The sequence below is a fragment of the Castanea sativa genome, chromosome 9, assembly GCF_040712315.1.
Source record: "Castanea sativa cultivar Marrone di Chiusa Pesio chromosome 9, ASM4071231v1".
NCBI lineage: Eukaryota > Viridiplantae > Streptophyta > Magnoliopsida > Fagales > Fagaceae > Castanea > Castanea sativa.
In genome coordinates this window covers 7,836,072-7,848,774 of record NC_134021.1, presented here as the reverse complement: position 1 = coordinate 7,848,774, position 12,703 = coordinate 7,836,072, and the positions used below count along the sequence as shown (strand labels likewise).

Here is a 12,703-nt window from a genome sequence, read left to right as displayed (position 1 = left end):
GCAGCTGTAAGTGCACAATTTGTACCCGGACCCAAACGAGTGATGGGCTCAGGCCTAAAGAGCCTTATACAATGAAATTTGTAGAGTATGAGTTTGAAACCTAGGTTAGGGATATTGGAAAGTTGATAAACAAGCTAGAATGCCGCAGTCTATGCAAGTAATAGATGAATATGACAAAAAACCCTCCTCGGACGTAAGCCGAGGACAATTTGTATAGCCTTTCTTTCTCTAAGCAAAAGATTATAATTTTTAGTTTCCAAAAAGAGATCCCCATCTTCTTTCCCCTCTCGTCTTTTTATATCCTTCTTCTTCTTCCCTGTTTCATCCATGTGTAACACAGATCTTCCTCCTAGATACTTGACCCATTTACCACCTTCTTAAAGTCTTCAAATAATAGCTGGAAGGCTGAATACTACTGTTCAGATGTCATTTCTCCATTAATGCGGCCAAGAAGGTAGATGCAAGGCCTTTAATCCAGTAGTAGTAGCTTTTTCCTAAGATATTTCTCACACGTTCCTGCTTCTAATGGGTGCTTGGATCACGCCTTTACCCAATAGATCTTCTAGAATTCTGTCTCTAAACTTTTTAGCAAGTCCCATGACCTTTTCTGGGCCTGTCCGAGGAGATACTCCTCCTTGGACAACTCCGCGGCCCCTTATAATGCGAACTGGCCTGTGGGCCTAGAAGATTCTGATTGAACAGACTTATACCAACTAACCAACCCAAGGCCCAAAAGTGCATTTAAGAATTTTTACCCCCCACAATAGCCCCTCAAAACTTCATTTTTCCCTCCCTTCCGAGGAGAGAAATGGAGTTTTGAACCAACAGCGCACCCTCCACACACTTTGCAAACTGCCACACGTGTAGGGGTCCTTTCGTTTCTTTAAAACCACCTCTGAAGCTTCGAAACCCGGAACACTCGCATTAATGACTGCAAGTTACGTCTTGTCCCCCACGTTCAACGGTGAGATACGTATCCAACGGTCCAGGTTCGCTCTAAAAAATTGGATGGGATAATTCTGATTCGAGGCCGCCTTCCACACGCCAAAACGCCTAAGAGTTAATCAATCAAATCTTTCAGAAATCAATCAAATCTAAGAGTTAATCACTATCTTTCCTCTCAAGAAGCTCGTGAAGAATCGCCTAATTATTTCCCGTAAGTTTTCAACTTCCTTTACTCATTTCTTCTCGGCTTCTGTCCTCGGCCACTATCTAGACCCCTCCCTTTCTCTAAACTTTCGTTCTCACTTCCACCACATGGGTAGATTTAAGTGTTTAGTAGATACCGACGCCGGTATGAAGGGTTTTCGGGTCAAATACCAGATTTCCCAAGACGTAGGCTTAAGATATTGCCTAGTAGAAGCCATAGGTAACATTAGGAGAGAGGGAGAAGTTATCATCCCCATCATCGCCTTCCTAGAAGGTGGGATGGCCCTTCCCATGAAAAACGTAACCAGCGAATGCCTACGTAACCATAGGTTATGCCCAGATCAGTGCACCCCTAATGTATTCAGAGTCTTAGGCTGTGTCGACACTTTAAATGAACAAATGGGTCTGAACCTCACACGGCACGACGTCGTTTACATGTACGAGTGCCATAAACTTAAAAGTGTAGGATACTACCTTAAATCTAGGTCTAGCATTGTTAGGCTTATATCTTGTCTTCCCAAGTCTAACAAAGGCATGAAAGACGACTATCTCATCGCCTCGAGAAACTGGTCTGACGGTCCTTACTGCCCAGTCGAATGGGAAGACCCATGTGTGACTCCATAGAAGTTAGATTCCCTAACCCATGACTTAATCCCATTATCTTTACCATTTTTTATTACATTGCGCATTATTGCACTTTCCTTTGATATATATCGCTAATCTAACCATGCTCGTCTCCTCGGATGTTTTTCACAGATAAATAACACGTACATTCGCGTCTAAGCCTTTGCAATGTCGCAGACCTTAATCGCGTTCTTCGCTTCGAAGTCTTTGTTAGCGAAGACCTACAAGTGAGAGCAGCCCACCTGATATTAGGATACGATCCTTTATCAGAGGATTTCCAAGAGATTGACAACGCGATAACCGCAGGAGACAAACAACGTAGAAGGATAGACGTTTCACGACGAGGCTTCCTTTCTGACCACGAACTCCCAGATGACCCCTCCATCATTCTATACTCTCGCCCCATCGCAGCAATTCCTCTCTCGGCACATTCCCAAACAACAGCCGTCCGAGAAGAACCTGCATCCTCGCAACAATCGTTGGATGAGGAGATTGACCAGTTTCGCCTCGAAGAAGCTGAGAGACCTCGAAAGGATCAACTCGTCATCCTCTCGGACGAAGAGCACGTGCTCGCAAAAACTTCGGGCATTAAAGGTCTGATAATTGCACAGCCTGACTCTAGCTCCGAAGAAGATGATATGTCCACTCTTAGGAAGCTGATATCGAAGAGGGGCTCGAAAGCCTCTAAAAAGGATGCGAGTGAGTCCCAGATCCTTCCCCCTCTGCCACCGCCCCCTCCTCTCTCCGACACTAAACTTCCCATTCCGGAGCCTAAGAAGAAGAGGAAAAATGAGGCAGAGGAGGCATATGTGGAGAGGCAAAAGAAGCTAAAACAGTAACAACAACAACAACAACAACAACAACAGAAAGCTGGCAAAGGTAAGGGACGTGCCTCTTCAGTGGAAAGTGGGGAGAACCGGGACCTGGCCAAGGTACACCGTACAACGGCCAACTGGTCTCCCAAACTGAAACTGGATGGGGCCCCAATCTCTTGCCAATCCAGCATCAGGGCGTTCTAGCAAGGACACGCTCATCACCTAGCTGAGGCTTTGGAACGGCCTCTTCTTCTGCCAAAGGACATGGACGCCTTGGACAAGATGAATCAACCACATCTTTTTCTCTCGCTCAAAAGGGACTTGGCTTTGGTAAGTGTCTCGTGTTTACCCCCCACCTTACTGCTTTCATTACACTTTAACGAAAAAATCGTTCTCATGTACTTTGAATTTGCTTTAACAATAATGCATTTGTTTTAATATTTTAACGCATGCCATTCAAGAAGTCTTTGCTGCCGAGAAGTGGATGGAAGACTCTCGGAAGAAAGATGCAGCTGAACTTGAGGTCAGGTAGGAGACCGAAAAGTCCCTAGGCCAAGCTCTTGCAGAGAACAAGAACCTAACCAAGCAGCTGGTAAAGCAGAATAGGGAGAGGGACGGTGCCGAGGGCAGCCTGAAGACGATGAGAACCCAGGTGGAGGGGCAACGCAAGCTTCTGCGTCAGAAGGACGAGGGCTTGTCCAAAGCCTAGCAAGAAAACTCCGACCTGAAGAAGGAGCGTGCTAGAATGAGGGAGGAGGCTCGTACCTTCAAAGAAAGCATGGAGGCCGCAAAGAAGGCTGCTTACAAAGAAGGGGTGGAGGCGACAGAATACCAACTGACAAAAGAGTTCGCCGAGCTGTGCCGGGAGTATTGCCAACCAGTGTGGGCGGAAGCTCTAAATGTGGCAGGAATTCCCACAACTTTTGAGTTGAGGAAGCTTGAGAACATTTGGCTCCCTCTGGACATCCAGGTGCTCGAAGAGCTTCCTCTTATCGCACCGACCCCTGAGACGGCACCTTCAACGCATCCATCCATGATTCCACTGCCCATTCCAACTCCTAAAGAACCAGCTAGTTTTGACAAAGAGAAGGAATAAGGCGACGAAGCCGAGAAGCCTACGAGCCAGAATGCTGAGCCCAATGTTCCTCCACCAGTGGCAAGAGACAAAGGGAAACAAGTCCAATCCTCATTCGAAGCAGAGTTGAAACAAACAGAGGAGGATAGCAAATCAAAAGGGGCTGCCAGCACTTTCGAATAGGATCCCCTACCAAGGCTTAAGGCTTAGGCCACTTAGGACCCCCTTTTTCCTTTTTGTGATGAGTTTTTTTTGTATTAGGACTTTCATTTTAACTTTTTTATTTCAAAATTTTATCTCCAATGTATTCATTGACAAAAATTAATGAGAAATTTGAAAAATTTGATTTTCGACTGGCTTTCAACCTTTAGTACAACAATACTAATGTCTTTACAATATTTCGATTAGCAGTAGCTTCAAATAAAAGTACATACACTTGGTGTATATATGTAAATCATGCCTCAAAACCATAATACATGTAATACAGTAATACACAATCTAAAACTGAACTTAACATTTAGTTGGGGCATAAAGCAATCCATCAAACTTACTGTGGCTCATCAACACTCATGTCGTATGGTTTCTGCTAATTTTTCCAAAGTAGAAGGTTTGAGGACCCGACATAACTAAGATTGAACAGTCAATAGGATATCAATTTCCACAAGGTATGTGGTCCGAGGACCATACATGACTAAATTTCTGTTTGATATTTAGAAATAGTGAATTGAAATGTTAATTTTCCCAAAGTAAAAGGTCTGAGGACCCGACATAACTAAGGTTTAACAGTCAATAGGATTCAATTTCCACAAGGTATGTGGTCCGAGGACCATTCATGACCAAATTTCTGTTTGATATTTAGAAATAGTGAATTGAAATGTTAATTTTTCCAAAGTAGAGGTCTGAGGATCCGACATAACTAAGGTTCTGTTTAACAGTCAATAGGATATCAATTTTCACAAGGTATGTGGTCCGAGGACCATACATGACCAAGTTTCTATTTGATATTTAGAAATAGTGAATTATAATGCATAATGATAATTTGAACAACAAACGACAAAAGTGCTTTTTATTAATAATAATAACTTCATTGGTTGTTTACATTCCAAGGGTATTGTACAATTTTTTCATCTAGATCAGCTAAGCAATATGACCCTATGCCCGCTACAGAAATGATCCGATATGGTCCTTCCCAATTTGGTGCTAGCTTTCCCCATGCTGGATTTTTGGAAGTACCCATGACTTTCCTCAACACCAAATCCCCAAGCGCTAGTGGCCTTAGCTTCACATGAGTATCATATCCTCGTTTGAGTTTCTGCTGATAATAAGCCATTTGGACCATGGCGGCCTCTCACCGTTCCTCAACCAGATCTAGGCTTCTTTCCAGGAGGCCATCATTATGTCCCGAGCTAAAAGAACTTGTCATTAATGTGGGAAACCCAGATTCTAAAGGTATTACCGCCTCGGCCCCGTAGGTCATGGAGAAGGGTGTTTCTCCCATGGATCTTCGCGGCATAGTCCGATATGTCCACAAAACATGTGGTAATTCCTCTACCCATCTACCCTTTGCGTCATTCAGCCTCTTCTTAAGTCCATTGACTATAACTTTGTTAAGAGTCTCGGCCTGCCCATTTCCCTAAGGATAAGCGGGAGTGGAGTATCTATTTGTGATGCCCAAGTCATTACAATATTTCCTGAAAGCTTTACTATCAAATTGCACGCCATTATCTGAAATAAGTGTGTGAGGTACCCCAAATCTAGTGATAATGTTCTTCTAGATAAATTTCTTGGAGTCTACATCCCTAATATTTGCTAAAGGCTCAACTTTGACCCACTTGGTGAAGTAATCAGTTCCCACGAGTAGCCACCTTTTGTTTCCCACAGCCCTCAGAAAAGGCCCAACTATATCCAGTCCCCATTGAGCGAATGATCAAGGACTGGACAAAGAATTAAGGACACCATCGGGCTAATGAATATTGGGAGCAAATCTCTGGCATTGGTCACATTTTATTGCGTAGTCCTGAGCCTCTCTCTGCATATTAGGCCACCAATATCCTTGAGTCAGAGCTTTATGGGCTAAGGATCTCCCCCCAGTATGGCTTCCACAAATTCCCTCGTGCAGTTCTTCCAAAAGTGCCTCTATCGCTTCAGGATGTACACACAGCAGGTATGGTCCTCAAAAGGAGCGTTTATATAACTTCTGATCCTCGGACAACCAGAATCGAGGCGCCTTTCGATGAATTTTATCTGCTTCAGACTTCTCTTTAGGTAGAATATTGCTTTTTAGAAAAGAAACCACGGGGTCCATCCAACTAGGTTCGAGCCTTATCAGATGGATATGGGTGGCACCTGTGGTAGTTAAAGTCGGTTTCAACAAGTCTTCGACGAGGATAATCCTAGGCAAACACTAAGCTGAGGACGTCGCCAAAGTGGCCAACGAGTCCGCATGCGTGTTTCCACTTCTAGAAACATGCTAAAGGATGAAAGAATCAAACTCGGATTGTAAACATTTGACCTGGGTCAGGTACTCTTGCATTCTTGGATCCCTAGCCTCCATGGTCCCCGTCACTTAGCCCACAACTAATTGAGAATCTGAGGACATATGAACTGCCTTTTCCCATATTCTCTGTACCATATCCATACCAACTAAGACAGTTTCGTACTCAGCCTCATTATTAGTGGCCAAAAACACTAATCTCAATGATTTCTCAAAGGTAATTCCCTCAGGGGATACCAAAATAAGTCCAACGCCAAATCCCCTCTAGTTTGCTGCCCCATCAACATAATCTTTCCAAATCGGAGGCCCTTTGCATGTGATCATAACAACTGATTTTTCATTCATGTACGATCCCTTCGTAGTTTCTTCTAACGATGGTTCGGCGAATTCTGCCACCAAATCAACGAGGACCTAGCCCTTCACTGAGGTGCGTGGCATATATTTGATATCGAAAGCTCCTAGAATAGTTCCCCACTTGGCTACCCTCCTCGAGTAGTCAGCACTTCGTAACACTAACTTGAGAGGCAGTTGAGTCAAAATCACGACGGTGTGGGATTGGAAGTAGTGAGGAAGCTTTCGTGTAGCATGGACTACGGCAAGGATTGCCTTCTCCAAAGGTAAATAACGCACCTTAGCTTCATTCAAAGATTTGCTGACATAATAAACCAGTCTTTGTACCCCACCGTCGTCCCTTATCAGAACCAAGCTGACTGCATGGATAGCTACAGCTAGGTACGCAAACAGGATTTCATCGATCTCCGGTCGAGACATGATGGGTGGCCGAGAAAGATATTCCTTAAGTTGCTGAAAAGCTAAAGCGCATTCCTCGGACCATTGGAATCCTTTCCATTTATTTAACAGTTGGAAAAAAGGTCTACACCTATCAACGGACCGAGAGATAAATCTGCCGAGAGCAGCAGTCATCCCGGTCAATTTCTGAACTTCCTTTGGATTCTGAGGTGGTTATAAGCCCTGAATGGCTCTAACCTGTGCCGGATTCACCTCTATTCCTCTATGAGTCACCATGTAGCCTAGGAACTTTTCGGAGCCCACCCTAAAAGAACACTTTGAGGCGTTAAGGTGCAGCTTGTACTTCCTAAGTGTTTGAAAAGTGTCGTCCAAATCTTTCACATGCATAGGTACTGTCTTACTCTTCACTACCATATCATCCACATATACCTTAATGGTCTTCCCAAGTTGCGATTCGAACATCTTGGTCATCATCCTTTGCTAAGTAGCCCCTGCATTTTTCAAATCGAATGGTATCACTTTATAGTGATAATTCCCAGTAGGAGTAATGAAGGCAGTCTTCTCCTAATCACCCAACGCCAATGGTATTTGGTGATAACCTTGGAAGGCATCTAAAAAACTCATCCGAGGATGCCCGACCGTAGCATCCACTAGCTGATCGATGCGAGGCATCGAAAACAAGTCTTTTGGGCAGGCTTTGTTCAGGTTTGTGAAGTCCACACATACTTTCCACTTTCCACTCTTTTTTTTACTACAACAGTGTGCGCCAACCATTCTGGGTAGAAAACTTCTTTAATAGCCCCAGCCCTCTTGAGCTTGAGCACCTCTTCCTTGACGGCCTCGGAATGCTCCTTCGAAGAACGCCGAGGTGGTTGCCTCCTGGGAACAACAGCAGGGTTAACGTTCAAATGATGGCAAATGAAGCTTGGGTTAAACCCCGGAGCCTCATAGGGATCCCAGGCAAAAACATCGATATTGTTTTTCAAAAACATCACCAATTCCACCTTCTCTTGGTGTGGTAATCGTATCCCAACTGGAAAGAACCTTTTAGGGTCATCATTTATGAGAAACCTTTCCAAATCTTCACACGTGGCCTCCTCTGCTGTCACCGCACCGGGCGCATCCAGAGTTGTTAATTGCTATAAGTCTGCCACAGCCGAGGCTGAGGATTCTGATTCGGTTTGATGCAGTACTGCAGCCGATATGCATTGCCATGCTACTGATTGGTTACTAAGAATTTCTTCAATCAATCTACCCGAGGGAAACTTCACTTTAACATGTAAAGTCGAGGAGACAGCACCCAAAGCATACAGCCAAGGCCTAGCGACGATGGCTGTGTATGAAGAATATGCGTTAACCACAATGAAATCTACATCGACCGTCTCCGAGCCTGACTGTACGGGCAATCGAATTTGTCCCTTTGACGTGATAGCCTTCCCTTCAAAGCTTATCAACGGTGAATCATAGGAAGTGAGATCCTTCAGCCCTAACTTAAGCCCTTTGAATAAGTCAGGGTACATAATATCCACACCGCTACCCTGATCGACCATCACCCTCTTGACGTCATAATTCCCTATCCTCAATGTGACCACCAGGGCATCGTCGTGTGGTTGAATAGTTTCAACCTTATCTTCATCAGAGAATCCCAAAATAGGCGTACTCCCTTTGATCCTCTTCAGCTTCGAGCCAGATTCCTCGGCCTGGGAATGTGACACCGCCATCACCCTTGTGGGACAGGAACCGGTCCTGCCCAGTGCAGCGAAGATGACATTAATCGTTCCCAAGGGCGGCCGAGATGAGTTGTTCTTCTGATTATTTGAAACCGAATAATTTCCTTGTCCGTTGGGTTGATACAAATGTTGCTTCAATTTTTCCTCACTAACTACTTGAGGATTGGCTGAACCAGATTGCCCAGAGAAATCTCTTCTCGACTTATTGTTATGGTACCTGTCCGACCTGAAATCCCTTCTCTCCTACGGGATAACCTTCGCCTTACCCTTACCTTGTTGTTGATCTTCCTCAGCCCTTTTGTACTCGTCGATGTGATCCATGAGGCGAAGTACACTTCGCACGGGCTTTTTGGTCAAAGATTTCCTTAAATCATGATCAATTGGGAGGCCCACTTTGAAAGTGTTAATCGCCACTTCATCAAAATCTCCGTCGATTTCGTTAAACATTTCCCAGTACTTGTCAGAATATGCTTTCAAAGTCCCACCCTCCCTCATGGCCATAGATAACAATGAGTCCAAAGACCGAGGGACTCTGCTGCATGTAATGAATTGAGATGTGAATGCCCTGGTGAGTTCCATGAAAGAATCGATAGACCCTTGCTTTAGTCCGTTAAACCATCTCATAGTAACAGGTCCCAGGCTAAAAGGAAAGACTTTGCACATCAAGGCTTCGTTCTGAGAATGTACCGCCATCCTTTGATTAGAATGGCTCACGTGTTCGACTGAGTCTGTCCTGTCATTATAGATGGTGAAGGTGGGCTGAGTGAACCGCCGTGGAAGCCTTCCCTTCTCGATCCTGCGTAAGAAGGGGGACTTGGAGAGTTGGTGCAACTCTCGGCTCATAGCATCGTTCCCCAAGCCCCTAGAGGGAAACTTCTTATGCTTACGACTTGGAAGCTCATCCTTCTCGTAAGAGGAGGTTTCGCTAGGGGGAGTCCTGAACCTTGGACTGTAACTGCTTCCCCGTGAACCCCCAGAGGAAGGATTAGACGGAGGTAAAGCCCGCCTTCGTCTGACACGGCGTAACTTTTTCTTAAGGTGGTCAATCTCCCTCTGCATGGCCTCAACATCATCCTCATGGGTGGCCCTGCTCCCACCACGCGAATGGCTTACACCAGGGTGTGGTGTATGCACACTTCCCTCTCGATCCCTCTGACGCTCGAGACGCTCAAAATGATCTTCGCGCTAGGACCCTTGAAACTTTGCATGACGAAAACCTAAGCCTGCCATAATGTTCTAATTCCTTCAACACTCGATTTCCCACAGATGGCTCCAATTATATGTGCACAATTTGTACCTAGACCCAAATGAGTGATGGGCTCAGGCCCAAAGAGCCTTATACAATAAAATTTGTAGAGTATGGGTTTGAAACATAGGTTAGGGATATTGGAAAGTTGATAAACAGGCTAGAATACCGCAGTCTATGCAAGTAATAGATGAATATGACAAAAAATCCTCCTTGGACGTAAGCCGAGGACAATTTGTATAGCCTTTCTTTCTCTAAGCAAAATATTACAATTTTTAGTTTCCAAAAAAGAGATGCCCACCTTCTTTCCTCTCTCGTCTTCTTATATCCTTCTTCTTCTTCCCTGTTTCATCCACGTGTAACACAGATCTTCCTCCTAGATACTTGTCTCGTCCACCACCTTCTTAAAGTCTTCAAATAATAGCTGGAAGGCTGAATACTACTGTTTAGAGGTCATTTCTCCATTAATGCGGCCAGGGAGGTAGATGCATGGTCTTTAATGCGGTGGTAGCAGCTTTTTCCTCAAATATTTCTCACACGTTCCTGCTTCTAACAGGGGCTTGGATCACGCCTTTACCCAACAGATCTTCCAGAATTCTGTCTTTAAACCTTTTAGCAAGTCCCATGACCTTTTCTGGGCCTGTCCAAGGAGATACTCCTCCTCGGACAACTTTGCAGCCCCTTGTAATGCGGATTGGCCTGTGGGCCTAGAAGACTCTGATTGAACAGACTTATACCAACTAACCAGGTCTAAGGCCCAAACATGCATTTAAGCATTTTTATCCCCCACAGCAGCTTTCTCTTAGATATTTCACAGCTTTCTTTTGTCTTGTGTTCTCACGGTGTGTATCCTTATCAATAGAATCTCCTGGAACGTTACTCTTGGATGGCAGTCCATACATTCTAACATCTGCTTCGCTCAACTAGGGAGGCATCTCTCCTCGGTCCCCCTTCTCGGATCATCATAACTAAACCCCTTTCTTTATTCATCAATGCCGACCTCCATAATAATGTTGACCCATCCTCGGGCAATTAGGCGTCCTCGGACCGGGCTCCCAGCCCCATATATATTACTGGGCCAATCCTCCCTACAGATACTTTTTAAAGTTTTCAAAGATGAAATTAAAACCTTTTAAATTTGAGGAAAAAAAATCAAACCTAAACCAAAATTTATATAAGAAAAGCATATCTTAAATTTTAAACAAATTAGTTGCAAACCCACACAATGTGTGGAAAAACATAATATCATTATTTTATAAGAAATGTAAAATTTGTATTTAAAATTGTGTTCTATTTTTATAAGTTTTAGGTAATTGAACATATAATATATTTTGCATTTAACAAAAATTCATAGTGATATAAATGGAGTAGATGTTATTGAAATGATTTTTTTTAAAATGTATAATAATATGTGTAAGCGCACACTGTACCTGATCCCAAGAACAGTTATGGGCTCAGGCCCAATGAGCCTTAAACAATATGAATTTGTAGAGTGTGGGCTTGAAACCCAGGTTAGAAGCGTATGAGGATTAAATGACAAACTAAAGATTGCAAATGCTTGGAAACAACAAGGAGTATAGTCAATCAACCTCCTCGGACATAAGCCACGAGTTGTTCTTATATTATCTCTCTCCTTGTTTCTTTTCTTTTTAGGTTACAAAAAGTCCGTCCCCTCTTTCTGTCTTAAATTGCTCTTTATATATTACTTTTTTGAATGCTTTGTACACGTGTTGCCTCACCTCCCCCTTAGACTAGATATTTCTTTTCTCAGTGCCTTTGAACAGTAACCAGAAGTTTCTCTTCCACTGTTCAGGTGTCACTTCCCCATAAATGCGGCCAGGGTGGTAGGTGCAGGGTTTTTAATGTGGAGGTAGCAGCCTTTATCTTTGACATTTCTTCAACACCGGTGCTTCTGGGGCATTCTAGGGTTCACCCCTTTTAACCATTGGCCTTAACTGTGTCATCCCCTAACCTTTACTATGAAATCCCGAGTTCTTCGGTGCTCATCCGAGCGTAAGTTCACCCTCGGCTGGATCCTCGGATCCTCGGCGTATGGGCCGACCCATAGTACTAACAACTTCTAAACCCAGGGTCAGGTCGGCCTTCCTTAACACGGCCCAAAAGGCCCACGTTCCCATCAGGATCTTTTTACTCCCCACAATATGTTAACTAATTTGAACGTATCTAAGAATATTAAAAAAAAAATTGTATACTCCCATTTCATAGAACACATGTATCATGGTACATTAAGTTTAAAATATTATATAAGTTTATAATTGTAGCATTTTTTTTCTCCAAATATAAATATATTATCTATATTATTGAAATTTGAATTTTAAGATAATCTCGTGAATTTTTATCATTTTATTTCTTTTTTGGGGGCCATATCTCTAATTTTAATGTCTACTTTGTTGAATTTTTTAGTTCAAAACTAAAGAGTATTTTGGCTAGAATAAAACAAAAATTCTTAATTTTCAACCCCAAATTTATGAAAAATAAAGATTTTTTGAACCATAGCTAAAAAGGAAATCTACAAAAAAAAAAAAAAAAAAAAAACCAATTTATGGCCCAATTAATCGAAAATGGACCGAATTGGACAAAAATTAATCGAATGGACTAAAGTGAACTACAATGGACCGAATTAGATTAAAGTAGACTAAAATGTTACGCTATTACTATTGTGATTTAACTAGAGTATATCAATAATATATATATTGAAGATGATAATATTAAGATAGACGGTAAGATTTTACAAAAACAACCATAGATGACTACACTGGGTTGACGAACAAAAAGAGGAGGTAGCTCGACGACACGTGT

The 12,703-nt window shown here is 43.2% G+C and overlaps 1 protein-coding gene across 1 annotated transcript; it reads right to left on the bottom strand.

Annotated features, from left to right (window-relative positions):
• Window positions 1–8,046: 8,046 nt before the first annotated feature.
• On the bottom strand, window positions 8,047–8,457 carry LOC142608687 (uncharacterized). Its single transcript, XM_075780380.1, has one exon. The coding sequence runs from the start codon at window positions 8,455–8,457 to the stop codon at window positions 8,047–8,049; it is 411 nt and encodes a 136-aa protein (XP_075636495.1).
• Window positions 8,458–12,703: the final 4,246 nt, after the last annotated feature.